The sequence below is a fragment of the Corvus kubaryi genome, unplaced genomic scaffold (assembly GCF_017639235.1).
Source record: "Corvus kubaryi isolate FWS band 111438036 unplaced genomic scaffold, C.kubaryi_AGA036_p1.0 37395, whole genome shotgun sequence".
NCBI lineage: Eukaryota > Metazoa > Chordata > Aves > Passeriformes > Corvidae > Corvus > Corvus kubaryi.
In genome coordinates, this window is record NW_024581134.1 from 6614034 (window position 1) to 6639577 (window position 25544).

At 53.4% G+C, this 25544-nt stretch overlaps 2 protein-coding genes across 2 annotated transcripts; one reads left to right on the top strand and one right to left on the bottom strand.

Annotated features, from left to right (window-relative positions):
- Nucleotides 1-7386: 7386 nt before the first annotated feature.
- On the bottom strand, nt 7387-17085 carry LOC121670190. The gene is made up of 9 exons (XM_042040070.1): nt 16849-17085; nt 15871-15984; nt 13128-14813; nt 12443-12542; nt 11670-11818; nt 11390-11502; nt 10773-10862; nt 9606-9728; nt 7387-9096 (listed from the first exon to the last, which is right to left on the bottom strand). The coding sequence occupies exons 1-9, from the start codon at nt 16907-16909 to the stop codon at nt 8902-8904; spliced, it is 2631 nt and encodes an 876-aa protein (XP_041896004.1). The 5' UTR covers nt 16910-17085; the 3' UTR covers nt 7387-8901.
- A 2856-nt stretch (nt 17086-19941) lies between these two features.
- LOC121670191 (glutamine amidotransferase-like class 1 domain-containing protein 3B, mitochondrial) lies at nt 19942-24122 on the top strand. The gene is made up of 4 exons (XM_042040071.1): nt 19942-20117; nt 21654-21825; nt 22449-22650; nt 23698-24122. Exons 1-4 carry the CDS (start codon nt 20010-20012, stop codon nt 23888-23890), a joined length of 675 nt encoding a protein of 224 aa, XP_041896005.1. The 5' UTR covers nt 19942-20009; the 3' UTR covers nt 23891-24122.
- The last annotated feature ends 1422 nt before the right edge of the window (nt 24123-25544 follow it).

Here is a 25544-nt window from a genome sequence, read left to right on the forward strand (position 1 = left end):
AGGTTCATCACCACCCAGCAGAGGCTTGACTTTAAGGCATGTGGTGAAGTCCCACAACACGGGCCTCCTCTCATGTTTAAAGACCTTAATGCTTGAAAAACGACTTGAACTTCCTGAGCAAGTGAGGTTTGTTAATATTGGCTATGAACTGCTGGAAGAGCATAAAAAACCCCCAAGAAAACAGAAAAGGAGAAGATCCCTTCTTGACTTGTGACCTGGGACTGTGTTAGACCATCTCCGTGTTGGTGCCATAGGATGTGGCAGCTCCAGGGAAGGATGTGGAGCTCCCCAGCTGCCCCTTCATTGCTCACACCAAACAGCCAGGATCTGGGGAATCCAGGCAAGGATGGAGAAGTTACCTCTGGAGCTCTGTAGCAGGTAAAGGGAGCCTGGGATGTTCCAGCTTTCCTCAAGGAAAGCACTGGAGTGCACTGTGATGGGAAATAGGGAGTGAAAATAGAAACAGATTCCAACCAGAGCTATGAAAAATCCAGAATTTATGTTAAAACTGGGGCAAGACCAGAAAATGACAGGAGTTTACGGCTTTGTTTCAGGGAGAACCGGGATCAGCATTTCCTTGTACAATTTCTGTAAAGAGTCCCCACCCAGCAGAGCACAATGAAATCAATAAACTGCTTGTTCTTACGGGCAGCGGAGAGCCAGCGGTGTAAAATTTTACGCACTAATTGAGTTTTTATGATTTACTGAATAAGAAAACAAACAAATTATGTTAGAGGAAAAAAAACCCCAAACATTCCCCATAGTCTGGCCTCCTCACTTCCGCACTTGGGAGTGTTCTGGTGACTCAGGAGTAATTATGGGTCAGATGTGTTTGCTCTGCACCTGTTTTCCACCATCAGGTGATAAAAAGGAAAAAGAGGGGGTTTTATTTACCACAATAAACTGCACAATCCGTTTGTGCCAGGAACAACCTCCCACCTCTCTTCGCAGCAAAGGAAATAAATTTGATTTTTCAGTGTTGCCGCAAAATAAAGGGGAGTATTTCCTTTAAAAAAAACGTATTTGGGGGAATCTGAGAGCCCTAAATGGTTTGGGTGAGGGGGGACCTTGAAGATCACCCTTTTCCCAATCCCTGCCATGGGACACCTTCCACTGGACCAGGTTATTTGTGTCTCACACACAGAGCTGGGAATTCCTGACCAACACCACGGCAGGCTGCAGAGCAAAGATTTGCTGGTTGAGAGGCCGTGATAAATCTCAGATAAACGGCAAAGAACTGATGTTCTTGTGAAATGTAATTCCCAGCATGTTAACAAAAAGCCTTTTTCATGGTAGGGATATACCAGAGATGCCCCAGCCCTGGAAGTGTCCAAGGCCAGGCGGGATGGGGCTTGGAGCAGCCTGGGATAGTGGGAGGTGTTCTTGCCTGTGGCAGGAGATGATCTTTAAGTTCCCTTTCAACCCAGATAATTCTGGGGTTCTTTGATTACGTTGTTGGTTCTGGCACTTTAGCCAAATAGATGATGGAATTCGTTACTGAGCAGTTCCCAGGATAAATCAGGCTGGAAAAGGCTCAGACCCCATCCCCCAGAGGAGTGAGCAGCTCCGTGCTGAGGCTCTGACACATCAACCCCGCACAAGAAAGTCGGGAGCTGGAGCAACGTCTCCATTGTCACATTCCCACAATTCTTCCAAAGCAAATTCCCCAGGTCTCCACAGCCTCTGCAAGCCCAGAGGGAAACAAACACACCTCCCTTAGATCAACAACAGGAGCCTTCAATTCCTTTAGTCAGGCTCTCTAAACACAGGGGCCTTTCATCAGAGCTACTGCTCATTTTTAGTTCCTCTTGTTGTGTTTTCTGTTCTGCTACGCCTTGGAGAAGGCTCATTCCCAATGGGGAAGGCTCATTCCCAGTGGGGAAGGCTCATTGCCCAGTGGGAAGCAGCAACTGAACCAGAGTTAGGGGTAAAGGATGCAAACCTTGCCCTGTTTGTCCTTGAACCTCTCCTGCAGATGGTTTTACTGATTTCCAGCCCCCTTCTCATCTTGGTGTTCGCTCCAAAGTGAGCTGAGCCCCAATGAAATAATTTTCAACGTTTCCCCTGGATGGAGACCAGGCCTGGCAGAGAGGAGCAGCCCCTTGTGTGTGCAGGGAGAGGGAAGGAGGTGCACAGGCAGAGATGGGAGAGGAGGCTTTAAGTAATGGGACATTATTTCATTAATTATTTCATTAAATGAAATCTAAAAAATGGTGAAAAAAGCTGGTGCAAAACTGAGCGTTCCCAGCCTGAAGGGATTAAATCGCACCAGCGTCAGTGTGGGACACTCCATCTGTGCTCCAGGAGATTGCTGGAGCCTGGGAAGGAGCGCTGAGGAGTGACCATCCAGCCCTCCGTGGCCAGGCCCGTTCTGGGACCAAGGGACCAAAGCCTGGAGGGTGACAGCACAGCCGGGCACCACCAGAGCTCCGATGCCTCTGAGGTGGCTCCTTTCTCAGGAAAGCAGGATCCGGTCAGCTCAGCTTCCCAGAGAACTGGATTTCCACCTCTGTCTCAGCACAGAGAACCAACTCATCCTCTTGCCTGGACTCTCTGGTGGCAGCTTTCACCAATTCATGATTTAGTTTAAAAATATTAAAGTCCTTCTCAGGCCAGGAGTTGGTGACGCCCTTCCTGGTGCTGCCCCACATCAGGGCCATGCTGTCTGGTTTCGGTTCTGCCCTGCCCATACCTTCCTCCTTCCTTCTTCTTGTGTTGTTTTCACCGATTGATCAAAGAATTCTGTTTGCCAGATAATTTCATGGGGCAGGAAAATGCAACTTCCTGGAGGCAGTGAGGTCACAGCCTCCAGATTTGCATTTTATCAATTTGAACATAATTTCGTGCAGAGTAGCAGGAAAAAGCAACCTGTGAAGACACGTACACAAGCACCTCCTACCCTCCCACCAGGGATCTGGTGGGACTCACTTCCTCAAGGGACAGGAGGAATTGTTCTGGGCAAAGCACATCCAGAAAGTTCAAAACCCTCTGGAATCTGCAGCACCACAGACAAGGCAACCTCAAAGGATCCACCCGCTGCTGTGCAAAACCCATTTCAGTAATCCCAAAACTCCAGACTGGTTTTGACTGGGATGGACCTTAAAGCCCATCCCATTCCAATCTCATGGGCAGCGACAGCTCCACTGGACCAGGCTCCTCAGGTCTGAACCCCCCAAAGCTGCTGTTTCATAACGAGGTTTAGCAAAGTAGCGACCTGGACAAGGCCTCCACTTTCCCTTGACTCACACCTCGGGTCTTCGAGAGCAAGGCCTTGGAAGTGAGATGGAGAACAGGATCACCATTAAACGTCTGTGGAATGCCCAGCTCAGCTGTTTCGGTGGCCAAGGAGCCTGTGCCCCATATCCCAGCGGTCACGGAATGACAGACTCATTGAGGTTGGAAAGATCATCGGTCCAAACACCTGGACTTGGTTTCTTCTCACTCCCAAAACAACAGCAAGCCTCCATGTTTGCTCCTTCCTTATCCCTTCCTTATTCCTCACTTCTTTCACCATTTCTAATTCCCACAAGAGACTCCCGTGCTTCCAGTCAGGACTCGGTTGGTTTTGCAAGAGAAGGAGGGCCTGGAGCGATTGTAGGGTTGGGAAGGAAGGGGATGGGGGTCTGTGGCACCTCTTGGGTCATGTAGGATCTGATAACCCAGGCTGGGACAACAGAGACCTTGGGGAAGCTTCAGGCACAAGATGCCAGAGGTGGTTTGGGGACTTTTGGGAATTTTGAGGAGATAAGGTGAGCGTGGTCAGGGTGCTGCTGGTACCCACCTGCCACCCTCCGGGTTCGAAATAATTTCTGAAAGGAAACCTGGGCACATCCTGCTCCTTTAGGGAGTTTTCACTGAGTGCACAGGGTCATGCTGGAGCCCACAACAGTGGGAATGATCACCAGAGTCCACATTAACTCAGCAGATGAGAGAGCAACTTTGTGGCGTAAACCAGCAGGGAAACCCGGGAGGTCAAATGAGGAAGAGGCTGCAGCTCTTCCAGTAATTGGGGCCGTGTCAGGGGACGGATTTGGAGCTGAGTATTCACTGAAACTCCTCACAGAACAAAAACACCTCATAAAAGGCCCCTGTTACTTCCTGCTGGGTGGGTCACATGAAAAATGGGGTGTGAGAATGGAAGTGCTCAGGTGGAAAATGTCCCATGACAACGTGAGCGCCTGGGTGAGCAAGGGAAGCCAGTGGACGTCTCTAAATTTGGGATGGGATCATAACCCCCTGTTCCCCTGAGAACTGTCGAGAGCCAAGGCAGAGAGATGGTCAAAGAATCTTCTTCTGCAGCAGGATGTGAGAATGAGGTTCCTCAGAGCTGCCTGGGCCCTGGAGGGACCTCAGTAACTGTTCCACAGCTGAACCTCTCTCAGGACACCTATCTCAACCCTGACATCCACCTCATGGCCTGAGCAGAAGAATTTGCTGAAATTCCTGGGTTTTGCTATCTAGAAAGAGATAATCACATGAGTGAGATCTCTGTCTGTTTTCCAGGAAGGACTGAAAAGTTCTCACAAGAACTGACAATGCTGACCCTTTAACACGACATTTTCACTCGAGGTATTTATTGGAGCTGCTGAACTGGATGTTCAGGGCAGACCTCCCCATCCAGTCCCACACGACCCCCTGCCCTGACTGCTCTGTTATCTCCTGGCACCCACTGGCGCTGAGGTGACAGCACCCATGGGAACGGAGCAGGGGGATCCAGTGATCCCATAAACCCACCGGTGTCTGCCCAAGGATGCAGCTCCCACAGACCCTTTCCTCCCTCGAGCCCAGCTGGCAGTGTCCTGCGAAAAGAGGGGATGGAAGTCTCCTAGTCAGAGGGGAAGCAGAAAGGAAGAACACGATGGAGTCACAACTGGATTTAATTAATCCCGTTAATTGCTGTTAAGTCTCAAGAAACTCGATTTCCAGAAAGCTTCTTTTTCCTCCAAGATTTTGTTCATAATCCATCTATTCCCCAGGGAGATAAGTTCTCTGCTGCTGCTCCAGGAGCACCAGGAGTCCCGAGGGAGATGCGTGGCAAATGACAAAGTGTCCCAGGCCAGGTTGGACAGGGCTTGGAGCAGCCTGGGATAGCTGCTTGTGTCCCTTGTGTCCCTTGTGTCCCTTGTGTCCACGGCAGGGGGAGAACGAGATGAGATTTGGGGTCCTTTCCAACCCCAAACAATCTGGGATTCAACAAGATGAGATTTGAGGTCCTTTCCAACCCCAAACAATCTGGGATTCTGGGATTTAACAGTTATTTTCTGCTTTGGTTCAGGGCCCAGTTGCTGTCACCCAGACATCCCTAAATCCAGTGTTAGCTCTGGCAGGAATATGGGGACTCCAGGATGGCTCTGGAGCAGGTTGTCCAGCTGGGCACCACAACTCAGCCCCTCTCAGGTGTTAAATCCCATCTGTTTTGTGGAGCAGCTGAAGATCTGGCCCAGGATTTTGAAAGACGGTGTTTCTTTGTTGCTGACAGAGCTGATTATCCGGTGATTTTGCAGAAATAACCCCAGGCTGTTGTTGGGAAAGGGAGGAGCAGCAGGAAGAGTGCAACGAGGTGAGTGTGACATGAACCCTCTGTGGCAGTGCCTGCAGAAGCTGTGCCCTCAACCCTGCCAAGATCACGGGGCTGGGCTTGAACTGAAGATCACCCAATTAAGCAGGACTTTATTCCTGCCTTTTTCTCCACCCCATACTCCATCCCAAGCCACAGGCAGACTTTGACTCTTCAGGAGAAAGAACCCAGGAGGAGAATCACAGAACCATAGAACTGCTTAGGTTGGAAAAGACCTCCAAGATCATCGATTCTGATGTTCCCATCCCCCCAGAGCCCTCCATTCCTGGCATTTCCATAAGTTGGAAGTGGCCAAGGGACATTCCTGCCCATGTCCCAGGGCTTCTGCTGGGCTGGTTTGGCCCCAGCCGTGGTTGGGAAGCCGCCCTTCCCCTCGGAAGCGTTGTGCCCACCCCGAGTCAGGCGCACCCACTCCACCAACATGTCCCGGGCGATGGCACTGAGTCAGTTCCTGTCCCTATGGCACCGCTCTATTCTCGAGGAGTGAGCTGGCTTTTTCCTGCCACTGGAAAATACACTTCTTTTACATCCTTTTTAAATTTTTTTTCCATTGACACGGATGTCTAGACTCCACAAAGGGCAGAAGGAAGGTGGGACAGCCCTTCTTCCCGGGTTGTTTCCAACCCCAGTGGGATTGGAGAGTTGGCTGGTTCACAAAGAGCCCCATTCATGAGGTTGTTTTGTCTCCCAGGGTGACCTTTCAGGCCTGAAGATCTCCGAGACATTGACAATGCAACCAAAATTGGTTCCACAGAAGTCTCCTGTGGTTTTCCTCCTCCTGTGGTGGAGGTCTGAGGACCCCACACCCCCTTGTGTCCCTCTAATCTGGAACAGGGAATGGAGCAGCTCCTTCCTGTTCAGCAGCACCAGAGGGGCTCAGTGAGAGTCTCCCTTGAGGAGGCCTGGACAACCTTTTTTGACCACAACCTCCACTTTTAGTGATGAAAATACTCTCCTTGATACCCCAAAATAGATTTGATATGTGATTTTTCAGCAAATGTACCCAAATATTCAAATGTTTATCTCAGCCCTTTCTGACTGAAGTGTTTTAGATTTGCCACTTAAAACAGCAAATTTTTCCTCTCTCCACTTCTCTTCAAAATTGTTTTGCTTTCCCTTAAATGCTGGGAAACTCAACACTGTGGAAATAGAAATATTTTTTGCCTTGATTTAAGTGAAAGATCCCATTTAAATCTCCTTTTCCTCTCTGGTTTGCTGGTACTCGGGAGAGCTGTGCGAGGGTAAAATCAAGTCTGAAATGAAACCTCTCCTTGTCTCACTTCAGCAAAGTGAGAAATGCTTCCCCCAGCGTCCTGAGGCTGGAACCAACATTTCCTGCGAGTAAAAACCAAAAAAATATGGAGACAAAGAGGAAAAATGGATCCAGATGAAGCATCAAGTGAAGAACACCATTTTTTGAGCCTCTTTTAATTTGTGCCACACTAAAAAAATCATTATTTGCAGAGGGCAGCAGCACCTCTCGTATGTTTAAGCCAGGGCAGTTTTCCCTCACCACAAAGCTTTGTGATGTCTCAGCACCTCTCCAAATTCCCACTTCTTACCACATTCCCTCAGATTTTGGCGTTTATGGGGGTTTTTTTTAGTGATTAAGGGGTAAAATTCAGCCCTGGCGTTATTGAGCTGGTGTGAGGCATTATCTTCTCCCTCCCTCCTCTTCCCCACCCTGCAAGTGTCACAATTTGAGTCCCTCTTAAGATCCTGCTTGGATCCTGCGTGGCCAGGAACCCCAACATCCAGCAGGTGTTGCCCCACAAGGTTTTGTCACAATTGCACAGCCCGGGGTGAGATCTGTTTGTTGAAAATATTTTATTGCTTTCTAAAAACCAGTATGAATAAACTCCAAGGAGATACAGGAAGTAGACCAGCAAAACTGTTGAACACGCTGAATTCTCCGGAATTTTCTCTGCAGGAAGAGAGGCAGCTCTGTGAGGCCAAGCTGAGAAGACCCCACTTTGCCAGAATTCGGGGAGGTTGAGCTCCTCCGACTGCACCACTTTTATCCTTAAATTCCAGCACAACTTCAGGTGAAATCAATGAATTGGTTTCAGCTGGAGTTTGATCAGCACCTTGCACCTGAGTCAGGTAAGAATAAGATCAGCAGTTTTTGGAGGCGGAACAAGCCATAACTGCAGTGTTTGCCAAGGAAAACACCTCACAAAGGTTTGAGACTCCTTCCCAACTCCTCCTGGTCAGCAGCCACCACTCCACACTGCCCGTCCTTCCCAAAAAGTCCATGTCCTCCCATTCCTACACTCCAGGAGCCATCCCACCATGTCCCAGTGATGCCAGCAAGGTCATAGGTGAGCAGGTCTCCAGCTCCTTCCCTGTCTTTCAGGAGTTTGCAGGGAAGCTGGGCCCCTGGAGAAGACAAATGACTGCCTGGAGTGGCTGGAATTCCTTCCTCTGATCCTATGGAATTTGCACTCTGGAGGAAACGTGCCGTGAGATGGGAAGAGTTGGGCTGTAAGGCAAGAGACCAGCTCCTGGCATGCTCAAACACACGGAGATTGCTCTCCTGAAATTCATAACGTGGGAAGGGAGGGTCTTCCCTAAAGCTTCAGCACCTCTAAGGATAAATTATTGGAGTCATCCAAACGGGAATTCCGCCCTGACTCTGAGCGTGAAATACAGAAATGGCATCTCAGGCCATGGCATTTCTTTGGAGAGCTGGGTTCTCCCAACAGAGGAAGGACCTCCCAGGTGGGGTCAAAAATGGGTGACCTCCATTCTGAGGAAAACACAGCAGGAGACGCCCCCAGCTCCCGAGCCCACACTTTGCCAAGTCCATTGGATCCACCAGCACAGCACCTGGACACATCTCCCCTCCTCCTCTCCCACGGGACATGGGTCAGCGGTGGCCTTGGCAGTGCCGGGGGGACAGCTGGACTCCAGGATTTGAAAGGTCTTTTCCCACCTAAATGATTCTGTGGGATTCAAGTTTCATGCAGTGTTTTTCCCCCACCACGTAATTCTGCACCACTCCACTCCACGCCCCAAATCCAAGGAATTCCCTCCCGGTGACAGGGATAAAGCTCTGTAGCTCTGGGGCCAGCCTGTCGCCGAAGGAACGCTTGCTTTGGTCGTGACCGATCTCCAGGGAAAGCTGGCAGTGTCCCTAAGGGAAAATTTTCCTGCTGGCTGCCTGTGGTTTGTAGGGCAGCGCCGCACTGGGATGTCTGAGCAGCGTCCATAGAAAGACGAATGAATCAGCCCTGCAGCTGGGAAGCCTCTCCCATTCCCCAATTTGGCCGAGAAGGCGTTTTCCAGCAGACGACGTCCCGGCGCGCACGGAGCTGCCGGAGTCAGAAGCGGGTGTGGCGCTCGCAGCCGGAATCGGGAGCGGGATCCGGCCCCGGCTCCGCCAAGGCAGCTCTGCCCACCCCGTTGTGCACAGCAGGGCCACCACTCTGGAGTTCTTCCCGGCCTTTTGTGGGGCAAGTGCCACTGGTAGGGACCACCAGGTGTTTCTTCTGCACCTGCTCCAGGATCTGCAGCACCTGGAATGAGTAAACACAGCTGGGAGTGGGTTAGGAATTAGGGGAGAGCACTGATTTCTTCTCCAGCTGTTGAAATAATCAAATAATCATAAGATAATGGGTTGGAAGGGAGCTTTAAAGGTCCCCTACAGGCAGGGACACCTTCCACAAGATCTTCTCTTTCGAGTCTCTGGCTCAGTTTTGGGATGACACAAATCATTTCTGCACTCAGAGGTCTCTGGGATGGGTGAACATGGAGAGCCTGCCCCACAGAGGTCCATGACCTTGGATCTCAGAGCCCTTTCCATGGATGAATCAGCCCCACCTTGCCCAGTCCCCAGCTCCACAGAGGTGCTCCGGAGCAGAATCAGGACAGAAACGGGGAGCTCTGCTCTTGTCCCTCACACCACTCTGGGATAACTCCTCGTGCTATCACAGACTTCTCTGCTTCCTTATTGAATTAGGAACCCCCAGGTTGAAACTCATTCGATGGAGAAAGGGAATGGAAATTAAATCCAGCTGAATTTCACCTGAGACTTGGGGATGATGCCGACTCGGAAGAATCCAATGTTGCCACTGTCGATCTTGGTGCAGTCCACCACGGTGGAGGCAATGTTCTCTGGAGAAGGGCCACCACAAAGAACTGCATCCACCTAAAAGCAGCAGATTTGCACACCAAATTCCCCTTGGAAAAGGAGAGTTTCCCCTCTCAACACAGCAAATGATTGTCATCAAAGGCAATGCTGCTCCTTCCTGCCCCACTGCAGCGACACCAGCGCTGGATTTGGAAGGAATGAACTTCAGAGGACAGAGAGAGCTCTGTGGGGTGCAGGTCAGGGGTGCAGCACAGACAGGTTTACAGCAGCTGAGCAGCTCTGGAAAAGTCCCATCCACAAAGAAAATGTGTATGAATTTCTGCTTTCTGAGGAGTTAGAGGGGAAAGATTTGCACCAGCTCTTGTTTAAAGCTGCCCTCGCATAAAGCTGCCGTGAAGATACAGAGTGTAAAACCCTGAGAATTCAGTCATGAAACCGTGGAATCGTGGAATCATCCTGAGCTGGAAGGATCCACAAGGACCATCAATTCGACCCCTGGCCCTGCACAGACACCCCAACAATTCCACCCTTCCAAACGCTCCTGAAGCTCTGGCAGCCTCGGGGCCGTGCCCATTCCCTGGGGAGCCTGGGCAGTGCCCAGCACCCTCTGCAGGAAGAACCTTTCCTGCTCTCCAACCTAAATCAATGTAAGGCAATGAAAGGCCGTGACCATGGCACTTCCATGAAAGCTCTAAAAACCAGGAATATTTTGGAGCTTGGCACCAGCTTTTGCCCAGCTCCAGCTTCAGATGGGAATCCCTGAGTTCTCACAGCCCAATTCCAGCTGGAGCCTTGGCACATTCCGACACCAGGATTTGATTGCTGTAAGCAAGAAGGAACTTTTTATTGCTCCCATCCTCCCATGTTGGAATATGAACCGACTCACGTTGCCAAGCCATAACCACACTGTGTAAAGCAGGAGAGGTTTGGTTTCCCACCAAGTTCCGCGCTTTAAAATTTTCCTTCTCTTTGATAACAGCATGAGGAGCGTCCATGAGATTTCTTAAATTAGAGGCTTTCCCAGGTTCCTGATACCATCTACTGATTTGCCTTCTGGGAACAAAGTGGTTCCATTTTTCCATCCCCACACCTCGTGGTTACCTTATCTCCCAGCTTGGCATACACTTGGTTGTGGTGGGTCGTGTCGGCCTCTCCCGTCGGGTTGGCTGACGTGACCACAATGGGGCCAACCTGGTGACAGAAGAACGGGAATCAAAGCCCTGAGCAGGATTTTGGGGATAAAACAGGTGACTTGAGCTCTGAACTTCGTCTGTGACTCTGAAGAGAGCTCCGTGGGGCTCACCCACGTGAGGCACCTACTTTGCAAGCTACTACAGTCCCACCAAGCTGCGTTTGAGTGACCAGCACTGACAAATTCGGGTTTAGTGATGATGGCCATGAAATGACATCTTGTTTTCCAGCAACAGCACTTGCCAAAGACCTACAATGTCTGTCCTAGAACACTCAGGGTGTCACAGTTCCTCTGGCCACTTCCTGCACCTTCTGAAGCTAGTCCAGCCTCAGAGGAGCCTGTGCTTCCAACAGTGTCCTACGTTGGAAATGAAACTGTGTCTGTTAATGGGATTTTCCTGGTTTCCTGACCTGGTGGTTGCTCCTTTTTCCCTCTTTGCTACCATAATATCCCTCCCAGCTGCCTGCAGACTTCCCTGTTCTCACAGAAGGGGACTGGTCACCAGGGCTGAGGTGCTCTGACTCACCAGGTCGATGAGGTGTGTGGTGACAGAGCAGTCGGGGATGCGGATGGCCACACTCTGAGGGGTTCCAACGTATTTGGCGGAGTCCTTCATTCCCAGGAAATCCACCCATTCACCTGCACCAAGCAGAGTCACACAGCACTTAGAGATGTCCATCAGTCCAAACACGATGACCTTACCAGGAATATCCCCGTGGAACACGTGGTGTTGCAGGGGTTCACAGTTTTAGGAATTTCGAACCCAGAGCTCTCCAAAGACCTTGGAATTAACAGCATTTCCTCACCTCTGGGAATGACCAAGCTAATGGGAGATGGCCAGGCAGCCTCCATGAAGTCCCAGAGGAGGGGAGTGAACAAATGCCTGGCAGGTTCCAGTTGCTTTAGGCTGGAAATCCAGAGGGACATGGGGCGATCCTGAGCCTGGCGCTTGGACCTGGAAAAGAGGGAAGAAAAGATGAGGCTGGAAGTAAGAAGGGGGTTTAATTTCCAGGAAAGGAAACTCTTGGTGAGGTGTAGAGCTAAGACAAGGTGTGCAGGCTCTGCCCCAGGTCACCAGTCTGGAGTAAAAGGAGGACTGTTCAACAACTGACTGGGTGGGAAGGGACATTAATGACTATTCCCAATCAGGAACGGAATCAGTCTATTCCAAATCAAGGCTTTAACTTCTCGTGTAACGGTGGGTAAAAATCCCAATGGCCCAGGTTCTGAGGAAACCCCACCAACATGAGGGGTAGCAGCTCGCAGCAAGAGTCTGCTCTCACCAGAGGGGCTTTGCTGTGACAACATGGACCTGCAAGCAAGAACAATAACCCCCCACCCCACCTGCCACTGGTTTGGGTTTCTTGTGGTGTCCAAGTTACCCGGCTCCATCAGCCTTCAGTATCCCAGAACACAACCACAGCTCAATTCCCTCCTTTCCTCACCTGGATCTTCTCCCCACCTTGCTGCTCCCACCGAGGCTGAGCTGTCTTGCTCTCAGCAGGTGCTGTAGCCGGCACTCAGTACCAGCTCTGAGTTCTAGAATGTTCCTGAGGCCAGCCCAGGTGCCAGGACTCACCGGTGAGCCTTCTCCACGGCGTCAGGCCGGTTGCAGGCGGCCACCAGCACGTACACGGTGTCCGTGGGGATGCCACAGGTCCCGCCGTTCCTCAGGATATCTGTTGGCATGGGAACAGGGCACGAGCCCGTGAGTGACAGGTGAGGGCTGTAATTCCCATGGCAGAGCTGTCACAGCCAATTTGGTGCTCTCCTCTCCTTTTCCCATTTTCCCAGCTTTCCTCCAAGGGGACATCTGGCATTTAGGGGGGTTCTGGGCCAGAGGTGGAGAGAGCAAGGACCAAGCATCGGCTCTGCTTTCTCTGTACAAAGCTCTGGGTGGCAGCCCCAGCTTGGAGGATTCCTGGATCTCAGACTGGATGAGGACACAAGGAAATGGTGCAGGAGACACAGCAGGGAATTCTCTGCTTCACTCAGCTCCTGACCCCGTGACTTGGCCCCCTTCACCAAAATGTCACCATATTATCCTGGTTTCCTCATCAAGGCCAGGTTGGATGGGGCTTGGAGCAACCTGGTCTAATGGAAGGTGTCCCTGTCCATGGAACAAGATGGGCTTTAAGGTCCTTTCCCACCCAAACCGTTCTGTGATCCTCTGATTGGGTAATGTCCTTTTAAGAGTGTTCTGCTACAAAACCTCCCAGAATTTCCCCTCCATCCCCACGTCCTGCCCTCTGTTTTTCCCTTACCTGCAATTCTCTTGACTGAGGAAGCTTTCCTGGCAGGCAGGTGAAGGCACTTGGCCGCTCCTGCCCCGACACCGCTGAGCTGCACCACGGGCCCCCCCATGGGCAAGCAGCAGCCCTCAAAGGTACTGCTGGAAAGGGCAGCCAGGAAGCAGTAAAAGCTGACCAGCCCAAAGATGAGGGTGGCAGCGATGTCGTATCCAGTGGGAAGAGCGTGGATGGCATCCAGCAGGAAGCTGACAGCGATGAGCATGAACGTGAGCGAGTAGAAGAACCAGGCCATGTTTAAGAAGAGCGAGCAGAAGACAACGAAGCTGTTGAAGAGCATGAAGGCAGCGATGCCCACGGCTGCGTGGAAGCTTCTGGTGGTGCCATAGAGGCCACCATACCTTGTCAGGCCCCAGATGATCCACATGACAGCGTAGAGGATGAAGGCACTGCTCTCCAGGGTTTTACCCCGGGCAAAGGCCACGGAGCCGCCAAGAAGCTTCAGGATCCCACCAGCTACCACCACCCATGGAATGACAACGGTGGCAAGGGGAGCCTGGGGGTCTCCTGGGGTTGTTAGAGCAAAAGAAGCCAGGACACTGCAGGCATAGGCAAGGACTTCTGCATCTGCATACTTGGAATAGCCCAGGTAGGGAGCGTGAAGGTCCGGCCCTTCCCGGAGCTTCAGGAGGCTGCTGCGAGCAAGGAGGGCCCTCACAGCGCCCTTCCCTGTGGGGATCTTGGCCCTCGCCCTCACATTGTACAGGTGAATCAGAGCCACCAAGGCTGAGGCCACAAAAATGGCCACTGCCACGCCTTGGGGGCCACCTGCAAAAAAGCCCCTGGGGCTGCAAGCCAAGGCAATGCAGTAGGTGACAAAAACCAGCAAGTACAGGCCATCCACAGGGCTCTGAAGGGAGAGAAAAAGAGCTAAGACAGCGAAAAGAATGGAGAAAACCACCAGGAATGGGGTAGGGAAAGATGGTTCCTCTGGCTGCCAGGTGGGGTACAGGAGGCAGTAACCTGCAGCGAACTGGAGGATGGAAGTGAAGCCAAAGGCTGTGGCCGTGAGAACGTCCATTGCACGGTAGGACAACACACAGATGCCAATCTGGTAGGTGCCAGCTGCCCACAGCCAGGGCACGTGGCCCAGGAAGAGTCTGTGGGTGACCCCCAGGAGCCTGCAGCAGAAGACACTGGCTGACAGCATGTTCAGGAGCAGCCCGGGGGCTACAAAGGGATTGGTGCCACCAGCCCTGCCCCGGCTCTGCTCCTGGGCCTTTTTCTTGGCAAGATCCGTGCCAGGGAGGGCAACTTTCCCTTTGGTCAGGAGGTAGAGGATCCTCCCCAGAGCAAAGTAGCCTCCGACCAAGCAGACAACGAGGTGCCCGCAAGCCACGGCCGAGGGGCCGAGCGAGGAGCTGTAGTGCAGGGCCACCTCGTGGGCACTGGCCAGGGACACGGCGGCAGCCAGCAGGGCCAGGACGGGCTCTCCGCAGAGGAAGCCCACCACGGCCACCAGGAGCAGTGCCAGGGTGAAGGTGGCCAGGCCTGGCAGCAGGGCATCGCGGGAATCCCCCGGCTCGGCCAGCGCTCCCTGCCCTGCCAGGATGAGGATCACTCCGTAGCCACACCAGAACGCAGAGAGGGTCAGGCACAGGGACACCAGCAGGGAGGCATTCCTGAGGCTTCTCCGGATCCCTGGGGAGCAAATGGAGACAGGGCTGTGATTTCAGACAGTGGGATGTGGGAAGTGGGAGTCAGGAAAGTGGGAAGCAGGATCATTATGGAGCCAGGATCAGCACAGGTCCTGCCTGATGATGGATTCATCCTGGAGAAAACCACACTCTGCAGCTACCTGGAAGGAGGTTGTAGTGAGGGGTCAGGCTCTTCTCCCAGGGAACAAGCAACGGGACAAGAGGAAATGGCCTTAAGTTGTGCCAGGGGAGGTTTAGATTGAATATCAGGGGAAAATTCTTCATGGAAAGAGTTGTCCAGCCCTGGCACAGCTGCCCAGGGCAGTGGTGGAGTCCCCATCCCTGGAAGTGTTCAGAAACCACATGGATGTGGCACTGGAGGACATGGCTTAGTGGTGACCATGGTGGCAGCGCTGGCTGATGGTTGGACTTGAGGATCTTTAAGGTCTTTTCCAGCCTGAACACTGCTGTGATTTGGTGATTCTGGGATTTGATGTTCTCATTGCTACGAGTTATAAAGGATAAATAATTCAACATTCATTCTAGGAAGTGTGGATTTTGCTCTAGGCAGTGATTGTTTTCTCTCAGATAAGCAGTCATTGTCTCTTGGCATTTACCCACAGGCATTTCAACCATGGATGCTGGAAGCACTCTCAGAAAGCCTGGGAGAGAAATCGTGTACTCAGTGTGTTAAAACTCCGAGATCCTGGTAGAGCATTTGTTTGAAACAAACGTTGATTTCTTTTCTTGCCTATAGAGGAAAAATTTGCTGTGCCATGGAATGGGTTGGGAGGACCTCAAAGCCCATCCAGTGCCACCCCTGCCACGGGCAGGGACACCTTCCACCGTCCAGGCTGCTCCCAGCCCCAATGTCCAGCCTGGCCTTGGGCACTTCCAGGGATCCAGGGGCAGCCCCAGCTGCTCTGGACAGCACATTCCTCTGGGAGAAGGGATGAGTGGTCCAGCGAGGCTGCCGTGGTCTGTATCCCGTTGGCAAAGCAGACCTGGACGTGCAAAGCTGTGGGAGGGAGGCCTTGGGCCTGGCCAGCCCCAGATCTTACCTGCATAGGCCAGAAGAGCCGACAAAATCAGCAGCAGGACGCCGAGAGCGGTGCTGGGGATCAGAGGGGCGGCTCTGCAGGAGCTGTAGAAGTGCACGGCCAGCAAGAGAGATCCTGTGGGACACGGAGGGGGAAAGCACAAAGAGCTGGTAAACTCGGCCCAAAACCCAGGAGAGAATCAGCATGAACAGAGCAGGGGACAGAGGAAAAATAACAGTGCAAGATCTGCAAACAGGAAAGCCTAAGGGGCTTGTGGAGTGGAACTCGGTTTGTGCCCAGAGTCTTGCTTCTTTCTGGGTGCCTGGTTTGAAAAAACGTGGAGTTAATCATCTGAGGTTGCCCAGAGAGGTTGGGGATGCCCCATCCCACCAAGATCAGGTTGGACGGGGCTTGGAGCAGCCAGCTCGAGGGGAAGGTGGGATCATCTTTAAGGTCCCCTCCAACACAAACCCTTCTGGGATTGTGTGGAAGAGTTTGGAAGTGCTCCCCTGTTGCCAGAAAAAGGTAAAAATCCACAGCTCCAGCTACACAAAAGGCAGACAGACACACACACCCTGCAGATGATCCCTCCAGCCCTGTGCCGACGGAAAACCGGCCGAAAAATCCGGGAAGACGGAACACAGAGAAGGAGCAAGTGAAAGGGAGTGAACACAGAAACCAGAGCGGCGGGGAGAAGGGCTGGAAAAGGAAAGGGCAGGAAACCGCATCCAAATCGAGATGATTTACTACAGTGACTGTGAAAAAGTTTGGATTTGCTTCCCACCCAGCGTGGAACGAGTACAGAACTTCAGGCCAGCCCTTGGAAGCCAACACAAATATTTTGTTGGCTCCTGAAGCCGGCGCAGGGATCTCTGGATCGAAAAGCTTTACCCACGCAAAGAAGGCTGCGGATAAACAGCGCTTTAGCCCCCCTGGAAAAGGGGGGTGTCCCGGAAAGCTCTTGCCAAGCCCGTGTCCCGTGCCAGGAGGGATCCCTACCTGCGGAAATGCCCAGGAGCCCGATGCAGGAATGCAGTGACTCAGCCCCGCTGCCGCCCATCCCTGCGCGCTGGAGCCCCGGCCAGGGCTGCACTGCTGCCGCTCCTTCCTCCCATGCTCTTTATAACCAAACCATCGCCGCTGCCGCCGGTCCTCCCTGCTCTCCACCCCTTTTCCCTACAAACCTCTTCTGTTCCCGCTGCTCGCAGCATGCGGGAGGAAATGCAAATGAAGCTCTGGCTGCAGTAAATTCGGGGCTGTGAGTCAGCGTGGGCTGCTGGTAGCTCCCTCCAGGGGCCTCTTAATTTTACTGTTGATTAACCCTTGTTAAAAAAGACACTTGAAAAAATAAGGCTGAGGGTTTATTGCTGTTAGTGCCTTTTTTGCTGCTGCCAGTGAGGAAATCACACTGGTTAAAACGAAGGTTTTTGCAAGCATCCACCTTGCTGGAGCAAACAAGCGCTCTGCAAGCCCAGCAGCTCCTTGGGGACCAGTTGTTTCTCCTCACACTGGCCACGGGCCTGCTGTTTGTCCCTGTCACAGCTCTGAATGCCTGGCACCAGCCCCCTGAGCTGGGCAAACCCAGGGCAGACTCAGTGCCATTCCCTTCAAGGTGGCTTCTGTCCGTCTGTCACTCCACATCCAGCTCAGCCCGCACAGAGGAGCCTTGCTGCCTTTCCAGGTCAGGAGAGAGTGTCAGACACTGCCAGGGTTGTATCCCAAAGGGGACATGAAGGAGCTGGGACAGCTTCCTGCTGCTTCCCACGGAAAACCTGTGGTCAGGGCATAAAGGTGTTTATGGGTGGAGGGGAGGCTGCAGAAGGCAGTGGGCACCGGCCTCGGGATCATGCTGGGCCATGGGTCAGGTGGGAGCTGTCAGAGAACTGCTCCGAGAGCTGACAGAGCTTTGATCCCCCTGTTGTTGTGTTTGTGGTGAAGGACCAGCGTAGGGACGGTTCCCATGAGGGACCCAGCTCCAGTTAAAGCAATTCCCACTCTCCTGACCAGATAAAAGGTGCAGAACAGTGAGCAGAGCTTTGCCCTGACATTGCTGGGCTGGCCAGGGATGGCTCTGCAGAGCTCCTGATGTTCCCCTCAGCAGATCCTGCTCTGTGCCCCCCCATAAATCCTGTTCCACAGCCAGGGCTGGAGGACAGGAAAGCTGCTGGGAATGGGGCTTGGAGCTGCACTGGCTGGAGCTCCAAGTCAGGCCTGTGGGGTCATCCAAGACGTGTTGGAGCTGTGACAGCATCCAGAACAGCCCCAGAGCTGTCAAAGGACCCTGCTCCTCTGGCTCCCGGAGCCAGCTGCAGCACGATGGCAGCTGGATCCAGCTGGATCCCTGCCACTGCTCCCAAACTTTCCTGTTACCTTTAACTGTGCTCACCCTTCAGGAAGAGGCTCCCTTCCCTGCCCTCCTCGCTAGAACCTTGGTGCAGGTTAAAGCCACGTGTTAACACAACAGATGTGTGCAGACACGGCCCCCCAGGCTGGAACAACCCAGCTGAGAAATGTCGTTTATCACGCATCTCTTCAGGGTAAACAGTCCTTTAGGGCTCCCGTGTCTATGCAGACAGATGCTGTTCCAGGGGGAGGAAACAAGCCTGGCTGGTCCAGTTGCACCAATTATCCCAGGAAGGGGAACCAGCCCAGCCAGTTTATGACAGGCAGGGGTAACTGATGTGGTTGGCAGCAGGCAGGCTGTGGAAATCCTCAGCCTCTGGCTACTTTGTCCCATCGCTGACAGGACTGGTCCCGGAGCAGCTGCAGGAAGGAGAAATAACCTGCCCAGGTTGCAACATCACCCAACTGTTTTTGAATGCAAGAGGAAATAATACAGCCCTAAAGCATAGCTAGGGTTCCTTAGATAGCGAAACAAACAGCAGGAGAAAAGCTTTGGGTGTTTTTCATGCACATCTCAGTTTAATTCCTGTTCTGGGCAGTGAAAATAACTGAGGGGCACAGCCTGGGTTGGATTAGTGGGACTGCAAGGCCTCTCACGTGTTTCTTGTTCCTGCTTGTCCAGGTAGGAGCTGGGTGCCTGAAATCCCTCATTTGGGGAGAAACATGCCATAAAGTCACAAGCACCAGCAGCAGTGAGCCTCCTCCTCAGGCCTGCCCTGACCAACCACCCTGCCAAGCCACGAGTCCATTACCCACAGGATGTGCTTCATGGCTCTCCCAAAAATGACAGAGCCCCAAGGAGCATGTCTTATAAATAACCCCTGAAAAACACCCCTCGACCATGTTGTGGGAGTTTTCTGTTCTCTCAGCCTCCACCAAGGCCGGGCTGAAACAGAGGGGTACAGGATCATCTCCGTGTGAGCAGAGCCGGGGTGGGAGGAACGAGCTCCGGACACTGAGTCCGGCTGCCAGGGGCCCCTCCAGAGCTCAGGGCTCCACCAGCTCCTGGCACCACTTCCCTGGAATTAAATAAATGGAGAGGTGGTGCTGTTGATGAGGAATGCCGTTATGCCAGACACCAAGAAGTGTTTGGGCGCTTTCGCAGGCACGGGGTGGGGTTGTTGGGGTGCCCTGTGCAGGGCCAGGAGTTGGACTTTGTGGATCCTTGTGGGTCCCTTCCAACTGCATGACTTTATTAATTTCTAAACTCAGGGTGCAAACGACAACAGCAAAGTGTGAAATATCCACTTTTGGGAGATGGGATCTGAGGGAAGGAACACTCAGGATCAGAAAGGGAAGTGTTGGTGTTAAAAGTCCATCGCAGCCTGTGCAGTGCAGGGTTTAAAGCAGGGGGAATGCACTGGCTGGAATCCTGGCTCCGGGCAGGCTCCCTTCAACACCATCTCCTGTGCAAAGGTTTCAGTGCTTTAGCCTGAGCTAGAATGGAAAATCAACAGCTGAGGAGGGAAAACACAGCTGCTCTGTTGGGCAGAGCACGTCAGCTGGGGCTGCTCTGGAGACAACGTGCTGGGAAGGAGATCTGTAAGGGAGCAGCCAGTTGAGGAAACAAATAATATTTACACGCCCTGCCTGTGGAACTGGAAATAAAACCTCCTTGCCAGCAAGAAACCCCAGCCCAAGCCTGCCGGCCCCACCTGCTCCTGGGGGAGGGCTGCGGCTATAAAGGGCTGCAGGCGGCGAGCGGAGCTCACAGCGGCGCGGGGCTCTCCGGGGAACCCCGCTGCTCCCGGGACACCATGGCCAAGCGGGTGGCCGTGGTGCTGGCCGGCTGCGGGGTGTTCGATGGCAGCGAGGTCCACGAGGCTTCGGCCGTGCTGGTGCACCTGAGCCGGGAGGGGGCACAGGTAAGAGGATCCCGCTCCGGCGCCTTGTGCCGGCTCTGCTCCGCAGCCTCTCCCCTCCTCGTCTCTGAGACAAACTCCTCAAGAGCCAAGCAGCGATGCCTGGAGTGTTGGGGATGGTGTGGGGAAATCCCTGCTCAGCTGGGCTGTTGGATTGGCGTGGGGCTCTGCATCCAAACTCTCCAAGAGACTTTCCTGAATGCTTTCTCTCTCCGCTTTTGCCTTCTCGCTCCTGCTGTTTCTGTTTAAAAGACAGCTTGGGCTGTTTGAAATTCATCTTTTCAAAACCTCAGAGGGTAGGAGTGAAAATAGAATCGGAGAATCCCAGAACGGTTTGGGTTGGGAAGGACTTTAAAGCTCCTCCACTCCACCCCTGCCACGGGCAGGGGCACTTTCCACTATCCCAGGGTGCTCCAAGCCCCGTCCAGCCTGGCCTTGGGCGCTGCCAGGGATGAGAGAACAGAAACGGGTTCGTGAGTTGAACTTGAGGAGGGGTAAAAAAGGTGCAGCTGCCCGGAGAGTCAGGAGAGCCGCTCAGCGAGACTGGGAAAGGAAGGAGGGAAACCCCTGGAATATCACACTCAGCTGTGAAGCACCCGCGTGTCTGGGTCGGATCCGTTCCCCTGGCAGTGGGAATTGCTCTGTGGAGCACAGAGGCACAGGGGTGACCCGCATGTGCCAGCCCGCCCAGTTCCAAACCATTCCAGCCCTGCCCTCTCTGTCGGGCTCCGGGATGAGCCTTGTCCGGAGGTTTTCTCCACTGGGCTTAATTTTGCCTCTTCCTCTCCCGGAGCTGCTGCAGCCGCGTCCCTCCTGCCGTGTCCCAGTCCAGCAGGCTCGGAGCCCATCCCGCTCTCATCCCTGGAGCGGCAGGGGCCTCTAGTGGAGGAACCTCGGGCGTCATCCCAATCCCTCCTTTTCCGAGCAAACAGAGCAGCACGGAACGGGATATTTCAGCTGGAAGGGGGGAGAGCTCAGCACCTCCCTCTCCACAGGAAGCTGCCACCAGGTTGCCCTTCAGCCTCCTTGTCTCCCACGTAGATAATTCCGGAGCCCTCGGCTGCTCTCACGGGACATTCCTTCCTGCCCCGTCCCCCTCCTCGGGACACCTCGGTGTTCCTGAGATCCCTCTTCAATCGTGGGGCCCAGAACTGCACAGGTGGCACAGTCCCAAAATCTCACCCTCCCCTCATAATTTCCGCACGTGAGCTTGAAAGTGCTGAAGGAAGGGGAAGCGTTTTCCAGAGAAAAACCACTCTGGCTTTGGGAAAACAGGAGGTGGGGAGAGGAAAGCCCAAGTCCTGTCCCTGTGGGACAGCAGCTCTCTGGGTGGTCACCTGGCAAGAGGGATTGGTTGGGATATGGATGGAATCTTCAGACCCCAAACAAGCTGTTCTGGGCACAAACTACTAAAGGTTTCCTTCCTTCCCTCCCAGCTCTTTCCCAAGAAAGCCCCTCAGCATTCCCACACACTCCCTGTGCCCTTGCCACGTTTGTCCATCATTCCTGAAGGATAACAGCCCTATCCCCTCCCTCCAGGCAGAGGTTTATGCTCCCAACATCCCCCAGATGCACGTGGTGGACCACGCGAAGGGGCAGCCGACGCCGGAGCAGCGCAATGTCCTGGTGGAAAGCGCCAGGATAGCCAGAGGCAACATCAAGGACCTGGCTACGCTGGATGTCAAGGGGCTGGATGCCCTCATCATTCCAGGTAGGATGTGTGGGGTCTGCCTGTCCACAGCTTAGATATTCCGTAAGTCTGGAATGAGAGGGACTGGCTGGAAGCAGGGCTCGGGAGCAGAGCTGTGTTCCGTCCCTGCTGGCACTGCCACGCCAGTTTGGAGTTAGATGAGGACGTGGCAAAGCCAAGCTGATCCCAGGAGGACAGGACTGCAAACCGAGTTGTCCAGAGCTGTGTTTTCACTGGATGGAAAACCATCCCTCCTCTCAGCAGCACCCTTCCTCCTCACCGGGAGAGCCCAGGGCTCAGGAGCGGAAAGCTCGGCCGCTGGGGTGTTCCAGTGGGGATGGACGAGGCCTGGAGTGAGGATTGAGGCAAAGGAAAATGTGTCTGTGTTCCACAATAACCCAGGAGAGAGCTGTGGGTGGAGCACAGCTCCCACTGGAGCATCGAGGCCGTGCTGCTTCCATTCGCTGGGGAAGCAAGGGAGGGGCTTGGATGTCTCAGCTCCCAAAGGTTCAGGATCTCAGGTTTTAGTTCTTTTATTGACCCTGGACAAATGCTGCCATCCATCCAACCCACCTTGACATTCCACCCGGCAAAAATCCCGCCCTGGGTATAATCTCCAGCCTAAACTGCTTCTCTTTCCTCAGGTGGCTTCGGGGTGGCAAAAAACCTGAGCACTTGGGCCACCCAGGGCAAGAACTGCAGCATCTCCAAGGAGGTGGAGGACGTCCTGCGGGCCTTCCACGCTGCCCACAAACCCATCGGGCTGTGCTGCATCTCCCCAGTGCTGGCAGCCAAAATCTTCCCGGGCTGCGAGGTGACCGTGGGGCACGACACGGAGTGTGAGCAGTGAGTGACCCGGGGCTTGATGGCAATCCCACCAGGGCCCCCCAAAGTCCCCAGCAGCCTGGCCAGGGGTCCTGGCCTGCTGTTGGCTGAACATTAGCTCTGAGAACTCGGCTCTGCTGCCTCCAGTGAGGCCTTCAGGAACTCTGGCCCCTTTGGGGACTTAGCAGGGAAAAGCAGAAGCTCTGGAAGCCTCATTTAATCCTTTCTCAGCAGAGCAGAAGGAATGGTCCAACACCAGATCTGTTTGCATTTTTGTGACTTGTTTCCACAGCTCTGATGGCTTCAGATAAGACACTTTATTTTAAACTAATTTAAATGGAATTTATTATTTTGAGTTAAATATTTGCCTCCCTGATGCCTCACTGACCCAGGGTAGGAAGAACCTTTGCTGACTCCAAGTTAAGCAGATCCAAGGCAGGAGCAGGGTGGCTGCACAAGGCTCGGGGTGTTAAGAGAGGGAGGGAGTGAAACTCTTCCATCCTCCAGGGAAGCTGTGGCTGGATCCTCCCAAGGGCAGGCCAGGGAATGTGATGGCTTTTGCTAGGAAGGAGTTTTATCACCAACTTGTAGGAAGTTGGTGAAAAATCCCCACCCCAAACCTAAATCTAATTGTTGTCCAGGGAAGCTGTGGCTGCCTCTGGATCTCTGGAAGTGTCCAAGGCCAGGTTGGACAGGGCTTGGGCCAACCTGGGATAGTGGAAGGTGTCCCTGCCCATGGCAGGGGTGGAATGGGATGAGCTTTAAGGTCTCTTTTCACCCAAACCATCCTGGGATTCTATAAACAGGAACACTGGAGTGGGCAGAATTGGGTAGAAGAACACCCGTAGTGGAACTTCAGGTTTTATTTTGGCTTTACTTCAGATTTTTAACTCATTTGAGCAGGAGGTTTTCCTGTTGTATAGTCCTGGAGAAACTCCTCGGGCAGGAAAAGATTGGGCTCCTACTGAGCAGATTTTGTGCAGTGACCACAGACTTTGGGCTCTCACCAAACCACTGTGTGTGGGACACGTTCCCCACTGCAGGTTTTTATTCCCTGCTCCCTTGCAGGTGGCCCTATGCCAAGACTGCTGAGGCCATGAAGGAGCTGGGCTGCAGACACGTGAACAGCCAGGTCACCGAGGTCCACGTGGACGCCAGGAACCGGCTGGTGACCACCAGCGCCTTCATGTGCAACGCCCCCATCCACGACATCCACGACGGCGTCGGGAAAATGGTCCGAGAAGTGCTCCAGCTGGCCTGAAGGGCCCAAGGGCATCCAGCTCCCCTTGCACGGATAACACCCTTCTCCTTTCACACAGCAGCAGGAAAATGGCACTCAGCAGCTCTGCCCCCAGACCTCTGCTGGCTGCTGAGGAGGGGCAATCCTGGAGCTGTTGTGTTTTGCCAAGGACACGTCACAAACTGGAGGGAGCTGGGCTGGGAGCTGGCATGGAATCGTGGAATGGTTTGGGTTGGGAGGGACCTTAAAGCTCATCCAGTTCCAATCTCTGCCCACGGGCAGGGACACCTCCCACTGTCCCAGGCTGCTCCCAGCCCCAATGTCCATCCTGGCCTTGGGCACTGCCAGGGATCCAGGGGCAGCCCCAGCTGCTCTGGGCACCCTGTGCCAGGGCCTCCCCACCCTCCCAGGGAAGGAATTCCATCCCAATATCCCATCCAGCCCTGCCCGCCCTCAGCTTTAGGCCAGGCAGGAGCCAGGGCTCAGATTCAGCTGCTCCCCACGCCCCTCCCTCCGAGCACTGAATTGTGGCCAGAGGAAGGAACCCAGTTCTGCTACCAAATAAAACCTGATGCTTCTACTGGATCCTGAATTGTGCTTCTGTCTCTGCCTTTCCCTCTGGGTCAGCCGGGAAAATGACACAGGAGGAAACCCCCAGCACCAACCCCCCCTGTTTTGCTGGGATCTGTCAGGACCCAGACTGGAGCAGGAATGTGACATCGGTGAGAGCAGCAGCACCAACCTCGTGGCCCCAGCCAGCTCTGGTGGGAAGAGGTGACCTTGTTCTCCTGCATGAGTAGAACCAGGGAATTCCAGGTTGGAAGGACCTCAAGGCCCAGCTGGTCCAACCTTTCTTGGTAAAAATGCTGTCTGGACAAGATGGCCCAGCAGCCTGTCCTGATGAGCCCTCAAGTGTCCCAACGTGGGGAATCCACCCCTTCCAAAAGCTGCTCTTCTCACTGTGCAATGTCCTCTGGTGCCCATTCAGAACCTCCCCAGGAATACCCTGTACCCATTATCCCTTGTCTTTTCCTCATGAAAAGGGAGTTTCCACCTCCTTTGCAGCCACCCTTCAAATACCAAACATGATGACAAGGTCTCCCCTAATTCTCATTTTCCCAAGGCTGAACAACCTCACTTCTCTCAGCCTTTCCTCACCTGGGAGCTCCCCAGGCTTTGGCTCATCTCTGTGGCCTTTCTCTGGATCCTCTCCAGCCTGGCCACATCTTTCTTTTGGCGAAGTGGGGATCTAAACTCTTTCCAGAACTCTTAAAATAAGACACTTTATTTGAAATCCAACCCCATGTGCAGCCTCTGAGCATCCCTGCGAGCACACAGAGCTCCCAGCACAGCACTGGGCATGTCCTTCTGCAAAGATTCCTCCAGCCATGTGAACTGACCACAAGGTAAGTTACAGCAGTTTATTTTTGGTTTGAGTTTAAAGAATGCCCTAAAAAAGGGGGGGGGGGAGGGGGGGGGAAGGGATAATCCCCATAAAACAGGTTCTAAAAAGCTGGTCCCTGCAAATAAATCATAAAAAGAGTTCACTGTAGGGCCCAAACCAAGACATAAACCCCAAACAGATTTACACTGTCTGGTTTTGAGTCATCTCTTGACCAAACTAGAACCATTCTGACCTATTTTGTTAGTCAGAAAAGGACCTAGATTTGGTCAC